At 36.9% G+C, this 14,929-nt stretch overlaps 1 protein-coding gene across 1 annotated transcript; it reads right to left on the reverse strand.

Annotated features, from left to right (window-relative positions):
• Positions 1–5,256: 5,256 nt before the first annotated feature.
• MGC131023 (uncharacterized protein) lies at positions 5,257–14,628 on the reverse strand. The gene is given in 12 exon segments (NM_001096390.1): positions 5,257–7,171; positions 7,890–8,068; positions 9,108–9,189; positions 10,370–10,424; positions 10,518–10,630; positions 11,404–11,494; positions 11,614–11,724; positions 11,893–12,012; positions 12,097–12,156; positions 12,534–12,599; positions 13,209–13,238; positions 14,543–14,628. Coding segments are annotated over 12 exon segments (1,695 nt in total). The 5' UTR covers positions 14,588–14,628; the 3' UTR covers positions 5,257–6,428.
• Between the last annotated feature and the right edge of the window lie 301 nt (positions 14,629–14,929).

Consider the following 14,929-nt stretch of genomic DNA (forward strand, 5'->3'; position numbering starts at 1 on the left):
AAGAAATGCTACAATGCCATTATCATCATAATATTGCGACTAAAAACCATGTTTTTGAAAGTAACTGCACTGAATTGCAGGGGGCCAGGAAGTTCAGTCACTCTGTTGTGTATGTTTGTAGCTAATTTGCACAGATAAGTTGAACTTTTGAACTATTGCAATTGTACATTTTACTTAGCCGTAGAATGCTCCCATAACCACTTAATTTGTTAATTAATGACTTGGGGGGATGATCTTATAAGAAATATATTGGAGGTTACTGATGGCACAGAACTGTGGAATCCGCTTTCCACCAGGCTAAAATACGTGCAGGGGGATCTGGACGTACTGGCAATCTGGGTTCTAAGTGGCCGATGAGGTTCAGTGATGATAAATGTAAGGTTAGAATTTGGGATGTAAAAACATGCAGCCACTTATACCAATTGATGGGATTAAAGGGCATGTAAAGGCAAAAAATAACATCCATTTTTTACTTTCTTTAATGAAAAAGAGACCTATCTCCAATATAATTGTATTACAAAATGTGTACAATTTTTATAAGAAACCTGACTGTATGCAGTGAAATTCTCCATTCATTTACTGCTGTGGATAGGAATTGTTAGACGGTGCCTAACTGCTCTGCAGGGAAACAATCATACTTATGAACAGCAGAGGGAGCCCCGCCTTACTTCCCAGCCATGCAGAATTCAAGCAGCTTTGTTTGTTTCCCGGTAAAGAAGTTGGCGACTGTGTAGAGATTTGTATTGGATTTTATTTTTGCCTTCACACCCCCTTTACTGTTTCCAACTCCAGCTGCAGGGACAAAGATCATGGAGCCAGATTTAAACAGATAAACTGGGCTGCAGCCACTGGTTCTGCAAAGAAGAAGAAAGTTTGTATTAAACAATACAAAAACGATATAATCCACATATTACATGACCAGTGCAGTCTGCATATTCTGATAATTAATCAGTCTTGTTGTATCGGCTTCTGGCAGATATTATTTGACTTGTGCTTTGGCAAACCCTAAGCAGCCCTGACCACACTAAGCATGTGCACAGTCTTGGTCTTGCAAATATGTCTAACAAAGTTACAAGATGGTGACTCCCTGTGGCCAACTTTGAAAGCATAGATCATTTGTTTGATTAGGCTTCTGGTGCAGTAAGTTCATGTTTATGTTTAGTATACAAAATACAGCATTTCTAGCCTTATTCTATTTTAGACTTTACTTCCCTTTTAAAGCATTTTTATGTAATAAGAGTCAACACACTTTACTGGATTCCTATAGCAAATGTGTTTATAATTATATCATATATATTCAGCATAAAATCCAAAGGCATTACTGTAGTACAATCCCTAGGACAGATATACTGCGTATACTATAATCATTTGCTGATTCCAAGGGTTTAATGTATAGGATCAATTATGCAGAGACCTGGGTGTGTGGATTTTGTGGGTATTGGTTTGTTGTAGGGGGTGTTGTGCTAGTCTAACCTGTGTGCAAGGTAAGGAAAAGATTGAGCTAGTGACCCCTGATAACCAAGTGCAGGTACAAGTGCCACTATTTGACATATTGGTGGCAGCAGTGGGAATGTGTAATGCAGGCTTAACTCCTGAAAAACTATGGGCATTTTAGGTGTCCCTTGGTAGGTATGTACGGATGGATTACAAGTGGCAGCTGATCCTGCAATAGCAACAGGGAGCGAGAGAGAGAGAGAGAGAGAGAGAGAGAGAGAGAGAGAGAGATGCAGAAGCTACAGTACATCAAGCAGAGAGAGAAGCAGCAAAAATGCAACATCTACTAGAGTGCCATATATTCCTTTTAGTGGTGCTTTGAAAGCGCTTACAGACAGCATCACCTACCCCATGAGCAATGGGCAAAATACACAAGATGCTTTTGTGGACTTACCACCAGAGTTTGAAGGAGACGTTGATGCCATTAACATGCTCTTATCAAAAAGTACTAGCCACCAACACCACCTGTAAAGCCTGTGCTAATCCTTGTGTCTGGTAACACTGAGAAGCTAAGACATTATATGCAGTCTAAAATTATGGGGGATAAAGTGACTCAGGGATTAGGGGTCTAATTTTTCTCTTGCACATCCAGACATGATAAACATTGCTGATATTATCCCATAAAGGGAATGGGAGTTACTCAAAGGTGCTTGAGCAAAGAGTTTTCTTGGATTGGGGTGCGATGAGAGTCTAAGGCAAGTGGGGGTAACCAGTGAAATGTCTGTAAATGTATTGTTGGGGAATGATTTGGGTTACATGTTAATTGCTTTTGTGCCCTATAACAGGTCTCAATAGCTCTGGCTGTATTGGATTGTGGCCATCCACCTCAACAGGTAACTATCAAAAGTAAAATGCAGCAAAGTAGCTAGGGGAGCCAGGAGTCAGTGTCAAACAGAACCAGCGGTGTCCAAAAGCGAGCATTAGAGTGGAGATGGGGAGAAGCATTTTTTTCCTACAAGTACCTGCAGTGAGGGATTTCCAGCAGGGAACCCTTGTACTGTACCCAAACTGCCTGAGGTCTTGAGTGAAGGTCAGCAGATAAGCCGGGCTCAGAGATCAGTGCAGTGTTGTGCTGTACAGGTGCTGAGTAGAGTCCTAATAGACAGTGCAACTCAGATTGGAGAGAGCAAGGAAGCTGTGGGCCAGGTATAGCTCCAGTACCACAACCAGTACTGATGGGGAGTGTCAGGGGATCAGTATTAAAAAAGGATTACTGACAGCAGCAGACATTGTCCCCAAGACAGACAGGAATTAAGCAGTTTGCTTAGGAGTCCACGATATTAGGGAAGAGCCCAGTGGCTTATGTCGGCCTAGGACTGAGCAGGTCATTGGAGACCAGGGAGGTATAAAGTTATTGGAAGGGTTCTTGGTTTCTAAGTCTAGACTCAGGGAATGGGGGACAAGAGACAGGCAGGAGAACCATACGCGGAACAAGGTGGAAAGGGAATAACATTAAATATATTAATAAAATACCTGCTAGCAAACAAATTCAAACATGACTAGGTTTGGATCTTGGTTTATCAGATGAAAATACCTGGGCTGGGGCAGGTCACACAGAATTAATTTTAAGTGTAAATAGAAGTAGTGGGAAAAAATATAACCAACGAATATAATGTAATTTCTCTACTATGTTCCCATAAGGCATAAGATCATTAAATGTTAGGTCCAGTCCATACTCACATTAGGTTATTAAAACTGAGAGGAGTTCAGTTATCTGATGCCCCTGAAATCAGTGATAAATATCAGCTCTTCTGACCAACAATTTGGATTTACTTTGAAGGACCTAATTCATTGGAGAGTTCATCCCGTTTGTGTCTCCTGACCTTCAGGACCAGGAAATTCTCTCTAGACGAGTCTATAGGTTTTCTATATGTTTCCCTTTTATTTTCAAAACTGTTTGTAATTGTATATTTTAATGCATGTCCTTTTTGTAACATCTTTTTGTGTATAAATGCACTGTTATATCTTTTATAATAACAAATATGAAAATTAATGTTTTCTCCTTGATGCTCTGAAAGAACCCCATCCTGAACGTGTGTAACCATGTTACTTAACCCTCTGCATGCTTAATGGAAACGCTGGTCTGTTTGTATGCTAGTTCACTCTTTGGTGGGGCCGATAAAGACTTTTTTAAATTGGAGTACGGAGCTGGTGTCCATCGTTCTTTCTTTGTGAAATACTGTGCTGTTCTGTATAACATAGTATGTTTGATTTACTGACTTTACAAAACCAGCTCTAATCCCAAAAAGTGAAAAGCTGGCTAATTTTTTTTTTTTTTTTAGCATGGAAACATAAAAACTCAGAGTATTAAATATGAAACAGCAAAATAAGTTAGAGTGCAGCTCATCCGAGTGACCTGGGTGTATAAACTACAGGTCTATTGCCTTGAGACACAATTTAAACAATGTAATTAGTGTAGGTAAAATCAGCTCTTCTCGCACTCACCAAAAGTGAGCACACACTCCTGCAGCCAGTCGGTGTAGATAATATTGAAGTTTATTCTATAATACTAAAATTACAAATGCGTTTCATACATATTCATAGGCACGAATGCAAAGAAACCTTTACAAGAATTAAAACATGTTATATGGTGTTAGGACAAACCCTCTTAGAGTTTAACCCTATGCTACCAGTTTAATACCAATTTAGTTTATATGGAACTTAAGCTACAATGGAAATTGTTAATGCAGTTGGAAACTGGGATCAATTTAGATTTAGAACCCACAACAATGTCTGTGATAAGTGCACAAAATGGTATAACATATATAAGTATAACAAATTATAAAAAGTAAATATGTTACTCATTGAATTAAATTCCCAAACAATTGGGAAAAATATGCAGTGCTAACGTACAAATTTAGTTCATATGTGTAATTAATATATGTTAGATCAAAATTTATTGTAACTAAATACTTAATTTAATTCTAATTCATGAAATCGTCAACTTTTCATTAGATTAAAAAAACATTCTATTATGAAGTTAATGAACTAATAAATTAATAAACATAATCAGACTAATTAATTAATCAATCAATCACTTAGCTGCCTTGTAATCATGTATTTAAGTGATTTGTACCATCACACTCTATAATCCTTGCAGGAAAATAATAGTTTGACAACTCCATTAGTTGTCATACATAAACTGTATACAGTGTAAGTGCATTCACTCATCTAATTATCACATAAAAAAGTGCAGAAAGTCTAATGGGGTTATTTATCAAATTTATCTCAATATTTTCTGCTACAAACTCGGTCAAATCTGCTTGGGTTTTTTCACGATTTTTTCTGATGTTTCATCCTATTTTCATGATTTTTTTTGTTTTTTTCACCCGAAAACTCTGAATTCCTATGTTTTTTGCACGAAAACCCAGAAAACTTCTTGGTATTGCAGGAAAAATCAAAAAATCATTGGTACTGCTCCCATATATGCAACCTCGACAGGTCTGAGATGCCAGATTTTCTGATTCTGACTTTTCCATCCTTGGGGCTTAATTATTTCCAAAAATTCGTAATTTTTTACAAGTCCAATTTTATAAAAGAAAATCTCACATTTCTCGTGATTTTTGCATTCGGAGTTTAGTAAATAACCCCCCAAGTTAAACAATGCATTGCTTATCACTAGCTAGAGATATATTGTGCTATAGTGAGCAATTCCTACTAATTTTAATTTAGCAACAAAGAATTTGATTAATACAATTAGTGATTTCTGTATTATTTTATATCCAAAAAAAACCCAACTACAAAATAGCCTTAACACAGATGTTTTTTTTGTAAAATTTTTATTTGTTTTTTCAGTCATATAAAAAAAGGAAAAACAGTCTCAAGTATATCACATTGATATTCAGTATTCAGTATTGTGAATGTTCAGTTAGCCTATATCACTATGTAGAAACGTTATCTCTAGGCCGTTGGGTAGAAGTTATGTAATAGTTCCAGTTAGACCAAGTCTTCTCCCAATTGTCTCGGCAACCTCTAATATTTGCAGTCATGTACTTAATTTCCCTCATATCTTTCATTCTGTGTATAATATCTATTAACTTAGGGGAATGTGGGATTTTCCACTGGGAGGTGATTGATAACCTAGTTGCTGTTAAAATAAAAGTTGTAAGCCTATGTTCTGGGGGTAGTTACATAGTAAGTTAGGTTAGGTTCAACTTTTTCACTTTTTTAACCTGCCTAACTGCCAGTTGATCCAGAGGAAGGCGAAAAACCCCATCTGAAACCTCTCCAATTTGCCTCAGAGGGGGAAAAAATTCCTTCCTGACTCCAAAATGGCAATCGGACTAGTCCCTGGATCAACTTGTACTATGAGGGGCGGCATGCCACCCAGCCGCATCTACAAAAGCGCTGGGGAGTGTACGATTGCTGTGAATATGTGCTCTTGCAGGAGCTAGGACCTTGCAGTCTACGAACCGGCGCATGCACTCACACAGGGGTTTTCGCATTCGTGGGTGGCACTAGGACCCAGTTGCCTAAGGGCGCAAAAAGATGAAATCTGCCCTGTACCTCCTAGTCAGGATGTTGTATATGGGCTGCATTTAAGAAGGAAGATTTAATTTTCTGTATTAATGGTGGGAAATTACTGTGGTGACCACAAATTCTTGCTGCTGAATCTTAGAACTCGTTATATCTTTATGATTTCTAATAGCGGAGGCAAGGGATCTAGAATATAACTGATGGCAAGTATAGTGAAAGGTATTTGCTCTCTTGTTGGGATGGTGTATGCACCATAAGTCCCGAAGATCTGATCTGTGGATCAGTTGATGGAATCTCTGGCATTGAGATTTGTACTGTTTAAGTAATGGGGTGTGGGCAATCTCTATTCTCTGATAGGACTAGGTTATAGTCTCCAAAAATTTAATACAAAAATAAAATCACCCCAAGGGGGACAAGTGAAAATGCCCAAATTTGTAGAGTGAAACAATCATGTTGCATCAGATGTGTGGGTTGATCCTAGTTTTTACAACCAATAACCACAGCAAATAAAAGATACAGAACAAAAACCAGGGAAGCAATAACACCAAGTATTCCTGTGGAGAAAACTCATCAGCCATGAAAAATTCCTCCTCTTCTTCTTTGTTCGTGTTTTCTGGCTTCAGTTTCTCTTGTGGAGAAAACTCGTCAGCCATGAAAAATTCCTCCTCAGTGGTTGAGCCAACTTGAGGTAACTCATAATCATTCTTATTAATAGATGCATTCCTGTTGTCTTCTGGGGTTAGTTCATGTGCAATGAGTGCATCATGTTCTATTTCAGGAGCCAACTCCTGAACATGGACTGTACATACATCTTGTTTTGCATGCAGCTCGTCAGAGTTATTTGAGATGATTTCCCCTTCTGATGATTGTAAACTGGCTTCTTCTGTGTCTGGTTGTTGTTTTGTAACAAAGCCTTGATCATCTTTTGTTTCTTCATCCAGATTCTCGTCCTTGGGCAAACTTATCTTTGAGATGTTTTTGATTTCTGATGTTAATAAACTGGCATCTTCTGTGTCCAGTTTCTCTTCTATAATAAATTCATTTTCTTCCTTGCTTTCAAGGACAGCAACTGAGCTTGCAACTTCTACGTCCATGTTCTCAGCCATGGGCAAGTTCTGCTTTTCTTCAGCAGGTTTAAGAATTTGAGAGCTGGTTCTTTTCTTTTCAGTATCCCTAGGTTCTTCTCTAGGTTTACTAAATCCTACAGAGGTAATACATAAAATTTCATAAATTATCTAGACATGTATTAATCTAAAATTCTAACAAGGGGGATAATCAGAGACCATATTTAATCTTTGACTATGCCTCTTTTTGAAATATTTATTTGTATGCATCAGGCATGTCCAAAGTGTGGCCCGGGGCCAATTGCGGCCCTTTTTCAAATTTACACCGGCCCTCAGCCTCCATCTTGAAATTAATAATAATAAAGCCCCCCAGCACAGTGTGATCAGAAATCCCATAGCAGTAATATTAAGGCACATTAGTGAAACGATATGCCTCTGCTACCTATGTGCTGAAGGTGTTAGCAATAGACACATACTGGCACATAGTGATAACCCACTCTCACATACTTCTTTAGGTCTGAAGGTGTCAATAGATGTACTGACGTGCCAGTACAGTAAACTAAAGAAGTATGGCATCACTTTGTTCCATATATATTACTGCTACGATTACTCGATTCCTGTAATTTAATGTTAATGTTTCAAGGAATGTCAGGCTGAATGGTCGGCCCCCACACATTTTCACCTCACCAAATCTGGCTCTTGTTGCAAAAAGTTTGGGCACCCCGGTATACATCTATATACATTTATTTATTTGAACTCTATCTTTTCAATTTCAATTCTCCTTTATCAACTTTACATATAAAATCCAATCAAAACCATCAAATAATTCATAAGGAAAATGGACAAACTCCTTACCATTCTTTAATTCAGCTTCATTGTTTCTGAGGAAGAAAGCTCTAATTTCCTCTCTCACCTCAGCTTCATTTTGTATGTTATTTACAAAAGGATGGTTTTTTAGGAGATGTTTTGCCTTTGGTCTGCCTGTTTGGTTCTTGGTCAGACAGTCTTTAACAAATGAGTAGAATTCCGTAGTCCTAGAAAAAATAATTGAAACTTAAATGTAAGATGTAATGTATATATATATATATATAATGTGTATATATAAATATAAAAAAATATATATTTGGTAAGGCATGCATAGCCAACGTAGGGACTGAAACGTCACGTTGGCTATGCATGCCTTACCAAATATATTTTTTTTCACTATTATAAATAACCCTGTGTTGCTGGTTCTTTCTGAAGCTATACCTAATCTTAACCATGCAACTGGGTGATGTTCAGAAGTGGAGTGCCACCCATTCTAAATATACATATATATATATATATACATATATATATATATACATACACTTAAACATAGTTCTATTAATGTATTTGTTGTATTTATCTATATTTATCTATTTATCTATATTTAGCAATAACTTTAAGTGGCAGATTTATCAAGGGTCGAATTTCGAAGTAATGATGTTTTTTTTAAATCCCATAACTTCGTAATTTGAATAAAAAAAAAAAACAACCGAAATTTATTTAAAAAAATCAAAGTTTTTTCTGCCGGTGAATAGGCTGTATTCGAATACTTCGATTTGAAGTAAGATCTTATTTGATCAAATTCCATTCAAAGTATTTAAAAAAAAACCATTGATTTTTCAAAGTCCAAATACGTTCTATGAGGTCCCGCGTAGGCAGGTTTTTGATGACGAATGGTCAAAGTTTTAGGGACGGTACATGATGAATTTCGATATTAGAATTTTCCATTTTTTTTTCCAAATTCGATTCGAATTTGGACTATTACCTAGTCGAAGTACACAAAAATAGCTCAAATTCAAATTTTCAATTCGACCCTTGATAAATCTTCCCCAACTGTTTCCATAAACAGAAGCAAGTTGATTTCTTAAAATTTTCAGTTAGCAATTAAATAAATATGGCCCATGGCTTTTTCTCAATGGTATAATATTCTTGCTAGCTACCCTGACTTCTATTATAGGTTCTGAATCACTGGGGACCTAACACAGATTGTGCCTTAACATAAGTCCAATAAAGTGTTAAACAGAAAAACATTTGGTAACCACTTACCATTTATATGATATAATCAGCTCTGGAGGGTCATTACGAACGTTGGCAATTCCAATTGTTTTAGGTGGTAAATATGATCGTGCTAATGAGTAAAAATAAAAATGCTTTAGAAACCACTCATTGATGTTTGTGTACATTCTGAGATAATGTTGGTTTCCCTGCTGGTTGCAAAACACAAATCCCAGCATCCTCTCTGCCTACCATAAAATCTGTTTTTTGCGCTATTATGAGGGCACATAGGATGTGTATTCCAAGGGGCAGCAGAACAAAACACTGTTTAAAAATAGTCAAATGCCATATACTACTATACTAATATTAACCATCTGACTGTTCATTTTGAATACCTTTAAATGACCAGTAACTTTAAAAAATTCGTTAGTATAAATAGAACAAAAAAACACCAATTTAAACGTTAAAAAGTCTTTATTTAGAAATAACTTACCAAAACTCTGCTTGTTCTCCTCTTCAGAAAGCGATTGGGCGACGATCCTTCGTGCAGGCCCTCAATATCTCCTCCTTGGCTATCTCCTATAAGGAAGGCCGGGAGGAAAAATTGAGCGCCACACGATGGATCGTCCAATCGCTTTCTGAAGAGTGGATTCGGTAAGTTATTTCTTAATAAAGACTTTGCGATTTTAAAGTTTCATTTGTCTTGGTGTTTTTTCTAATAACAACAATTGTGTTTTTTAAAATTTTTTTGATGTTACTGGTCCTTTAAAGAATAGCTATGATCAAAAGCAGAAGCTGTGATTATCAGATGCATTACTACTATACAGCACTTATAGCATAGGTCTGGAACATGTATAATTGATATAAATCCTGATGCAATAACCACAGCATTTCAAGATATGAAGAGATGTGTTTGTGATGTGTTTAAAACGTGAAACTACAGGTATAGGATCCATTATCCGGAAACCCGATATCCAGAAAGCTCCAAATTACGGAATGGCTGTCTCCCATAGACTCCAATTAATCCAAATAATCCAAATTTTTAAAATTGATTTCCTTTTTTTTCTGTAATAATAAAACAGTAGCTTGTACTTGATCCAAACTAAGATATAATTAATCCTTATTGGAAGCAAAACCAGCCTATTGGGTTTATTTAATGTTTAAATGAATTTCTAGTAGACTTAAGGCATGAAGACCCAAATTACAGAAAGATCCACTATCCGGAAAACCCCAGGTCCCGAGCATTCTGGATAACAGGTCCCATACCGGTAGTACAGCACAATATAGACACAGAAACAAAGACTTATACTCACGGATTGCTCTCTTTACCATCTCTAAGGCTGTGATGCCTAATGACCATATGTCACACTGAAAGTGATAGACAAAAAGAAAATGATTAGTGAGTGCAGCCCATAAAAAGCATCATGTCACTTTGTAGTGAATTAAACCCTGAAGTCTTACCTTAAAATCATACGGTCCACCAGTCCACACCTCAGGTGCCGCGAAATGTGGTGTCCCTTGCAGTTCTTTGCAAGTTTTGCGCCGTTTTAGTTTTTTAGCGATGCTGAAGTCAACTGAAAGTCATCAAAATTTATTGCATTAATAACATGTTTGTTTTTAAATTGGTGCAAATCTACAAGTGTCAAAAAGAAATTTGAACATGACAATAAACATTATACAAATACTCTGGATATATATATATCTAGTCATGTGTTCTAGGGCATAACACATGTAACTGTCACTACATTTATCATTTTTGAAGGTATCATACACAACATTGCCACTGGATTTATCCAGCCATGGGTTAAATTTACTAAGCGGCAAAAATTTGCCAGCGATGGCTTCGCACCCATCGTATAACTTCGCTAGGTGGAAATTCACTGGGACAACGATATTTTACTAAAATGTGTATTTTCGTCCTGGACTTAAGGACGCTAGCGTTCATTTCTGCCTAGCGCAAATTTTTAGAGGTCTTAATAAAAGTCAATCGAGTTGTTATATTGCCCTACACATGAGCCCACTGTAAAATAATGTTCCATATGTTAGAAAATGTATGGGGGAAACTGGTTACACAAAAATAAACTTTTAAGGCCTTTTGCCGCATATCACGCAGAAAAAAGGAAAAGACGCCAGCGTTTTTGGAACTTAGAAGTTTTTAAACTCACAAAATATGATGTAACATTATCAAGGCTCATTATCCAAAACCATGTTTGCTAACTTTTCTGGGAAAAAAGACCCAGTGTTCCCATGTTTGTTAATTCATTATGCTATTAATATTGGTGTCAGTAATAATTCATCCTGGTCAGTTAGATAACCTATTCACAGCAGAATAATCTTTTTTACTTACTTAAACGCACTTCGGCGTCCTCCGTAAGCGCGATGTTGAGCGGTTTTACATTCCGATGAATAATTCTCTTCTTATGGAGGTAGGTCAGGCCCTGGAAAATAAAAGTTGAAAACGTTAAAGCAAAAGCTAAAAGAGCAAGACGTTGTGTTTTTATATGACCTCAATATAAACCTGTGTATAACATGCTTGAACAAGATGAGCCTGGCATACCTTTAAGGCTTCCCGACAGATGTAGGAGATCCATGTCTTGGGAAGTGATCTGCCTGGTAACAAATCTAAAAGTTCGGCTACTGTGCCGCCTCCGCAAAATTCCATTGCAATCTGTAGAATTAAGAAATAGTTACAGCATTGTTACTATAGGTTCCCTATAAATATTTAGAGCTCAACTGAACTTGACTTGACTTTTTTAGCTGACTAGAGAACAATAACAAGGTAAGAGCAGTCAACCTCATTGTGCCCTAGGTAACTGTACAAGAAATATAGTCTTACCCATACAGGCCTCTCTATGGAGTCAGGCGGCTGGAATGCGCCAAAGAATGACACGATGTTGCTGTGCCGTGAGACCTTTTCAAGGATTTTAATCTCATTGGAGATTCTCTCTTTGTGATCCTATGGAAACAGAAATAGCAGTGAGTACAGTTCTGTTTTTATATTTAAAGGAAAGTTATGAATTCATTGAAAAAAAATCATTACCTGGTTTTGGATATAAATGACTTTCACAGCCACTTCTTCAAGGGTTTTAAGATGGTGACCCTGTAAAAGCAAGAGGTTTTTTTTTATATTTTATATTTCACTATTTACATTTTATTAAATTCCTTATGTTATCTAATCATTGGGAGGGGTCCAAAAACTCTTGTTTTGTGCAGCTCTTCAATTTATCTTCCAGTCTGTTATTCCAACCACTGCCTGGTTGCCAGGGTAAATTGGACCCAAGCAACAAGATAAGAGTTTACATTCTAAACTGAAGAGCTGTATTATTAAACTATTAACAATAACAATGAATTAAATAGGTAATGATATTAAATATGTCAAAATGTATTAAAAATAAAGCTGGATCTAGACTGTCACTGTCTACATTCTGCTAAAATGTAATGGTAAAGTATCTCTGAACTAGAATCGTGGTCGTTTACCTTGTACACCTGGCCAAAGGAACCCTGGCCAAGGGTTTCTCCCAGTTCTAATATTCCACTTGGATCCTACAAATAGAAAAATAAAGTATTAGAAAAAGCAAAGAAAGAACAGAGTAACCAAACAATGAAAAATAATATGAAATAATAAGACAAAGTAACATTCATTCACACAGAGTCATAAAGGGTGGAGCTTTTGGAGAATGAAGGCTGCAGGAATATTAGGTTCAGTATTGGGAAGGAAACAAGTCAAAGACTATGGGGGTTGTTTTCTAAACTCTGAATGCAAAAATCATGAAAAATTTGTGATTTTTTTTATAGAAAATTGGAATTTAAAAATTGCATGAAAAATTTGTGATTTTTTTTATAGAAAATTGGAATTTAAAAAAACACACATTTTTCAGAATTTATTAAACCCCGAGGATGGAAAAGTTAGAATCAGAAAATCTGGCATCTCAGATGCTGGATTTTGTGCCATGCTCCGAAGTTTTTAGAGGTTTCGGGCAAAAAACATAAGAAATAACCCCCTATAAGTCCTTAATTCCTAATTGTTACCCATCCTTAAGACTCATTATCTGTTAAATTGAAGAATTTTGTATGGTAAATTAACACTGAAATGTCACACATACTAAAAAAAGAAAAGAAAAGATAATGTAAAGTAAAGCTTTATTTGCTTACTCTGAACTCTGAAGTTGATGGTGATTGTGTCTGTTGGAGAGAAAAACATAGAATAATATTAAAAATCACAAGCTAAGTCTGCTGCCCACGACATAATAACACATAGGGGCCGATTCACTAAGCTCGAGTGAAGGATTCGAATGAAAAAAATTCGAATTTCGAAGTATTTTTTTGGTACTTCGACCATCGAATTGGTTAAATTCGTTCGAATTCGAACGAAATCGAACGAATCGAACGAAAAATCGTTCGACTATTCGACCATTCGATAGTCGAAGTACTTGCCCTTTAAAAAAAACTTCGACCCCCTACTTCGGCAGGTAAAACCTACCGAAGTCAATGTTAGCCTATGGGGAAGGTCCCCATAGGTTTGCTAACCTTTTTTTGATCGAAGGATTTTCGTTCGATCGTTGGATTAAAATCCTTCGAATCGTTCGATTCGAAGGATTTAATCGTTCGATCGAACGGAAAATCCTTCGATCGATTGATCGAAGGATTAGCGCTAAATCCTTCGACTTCGATATTCGAAGTCGAAGGATTTCAATTCGAGGGTCGAATTTCGAAGTATTTTTTACTTCGAAATTCGACCCTTAGTGAATCTGCCCCATAGGGGCCGATTCATGAAGCTCGAGTGAAGGATTCGAAGTAAAAAAACTTTGAATTTCGAAGTGTTTTTTGGGCTACTTCGACCATCGAATGGGCTACTTCGACCTTCGACTACGACTTCGAATCGAAGGATTCGAACTAAAAATCGTTCGACTATTCGACCATTCGATAGTCGAAGTACTGCCTCTTTAAAAAAAACTTCGACCCCCTACTTCGGCAGCTAAAAGCTACCGAAGTCAATGTTAGCCTATGGGGAAGGTCCCCATAGGCTTGCCTAAGTTTTTTTGATCGAAGGATATTCCTTCGATCGTTGCATTAAAATCCTTCGAATCGTTCGATTCGAAGGATTTAATCGTTCGATCGAAGGAATTATCCTTCGATCGTTCGATCGCAGCATTTGCGCTAAATCCTTCGACTTCGATATTCGAAGTCGAAGGATTTTAGTTCCTAGTCGAATATCGAGGGTTAATTAACCCTCGATATTCGACTCTTGATGAATCGGCCCTTAATTAAAAGGCAAATGTTGCATTTAATAATGGACAGTAGTTTAGGGATTTCCCTCATTCAGCCAGTTGTTTATATTAATAATTATAATTGCCCTCTAATTGAACACATTTAAAGGCCTTAGCAGGGCATATCCATCCCCAATATTCTTTCCCATTTGTTAAGCATTTTATATCTTAACTCCTCACCATTCCACCCAAAACACCCGTTATTTCCAGTAGACTTACATTACTGCGCAAAGGCAGACAGGAACGGAACAGATTTCTGAACATTTTCTACTTTAATAAATAGATGGATGGTCAGTATAAGATCTAGAGAGAAAAACACAAAATAAGATCAATTTTTAGCTGGTTCAGCCAACACAAGAAACCACAGTTTTATGTTGGTTTGCCTCCCAGAATTTGCTGCTGTGCTTACCTGTCCTGTTCAAGATGGAAATGAGAGTGTGTCTGCTGTGTACATTATAGTATCACGGTTTAATCTGTTGACATTACATCTCCATGGTAACGTTTTCCTTCTCATTGTGACATCATCGATAAAAAGCAACAACAATGGCTCTCCATGGTAACGGCTTTGTTCTGGAACATTCCTCACTATGACATCATCAGGGAAGA

This window comes from Xenopus laevis, chromosome 1L, assembly GCF_017654675.1.
Source record: "Xenopus laevis strain J_2021 chromosome 1L, Xenopus_laevis_v10.1, whole genome shotgun sequence".
Lineage (NCBI taxonomy): Eukaryota > Metazoa > Chordata > Amphibia > Anura > Pipidae > Xenopus > Xenopus laevis.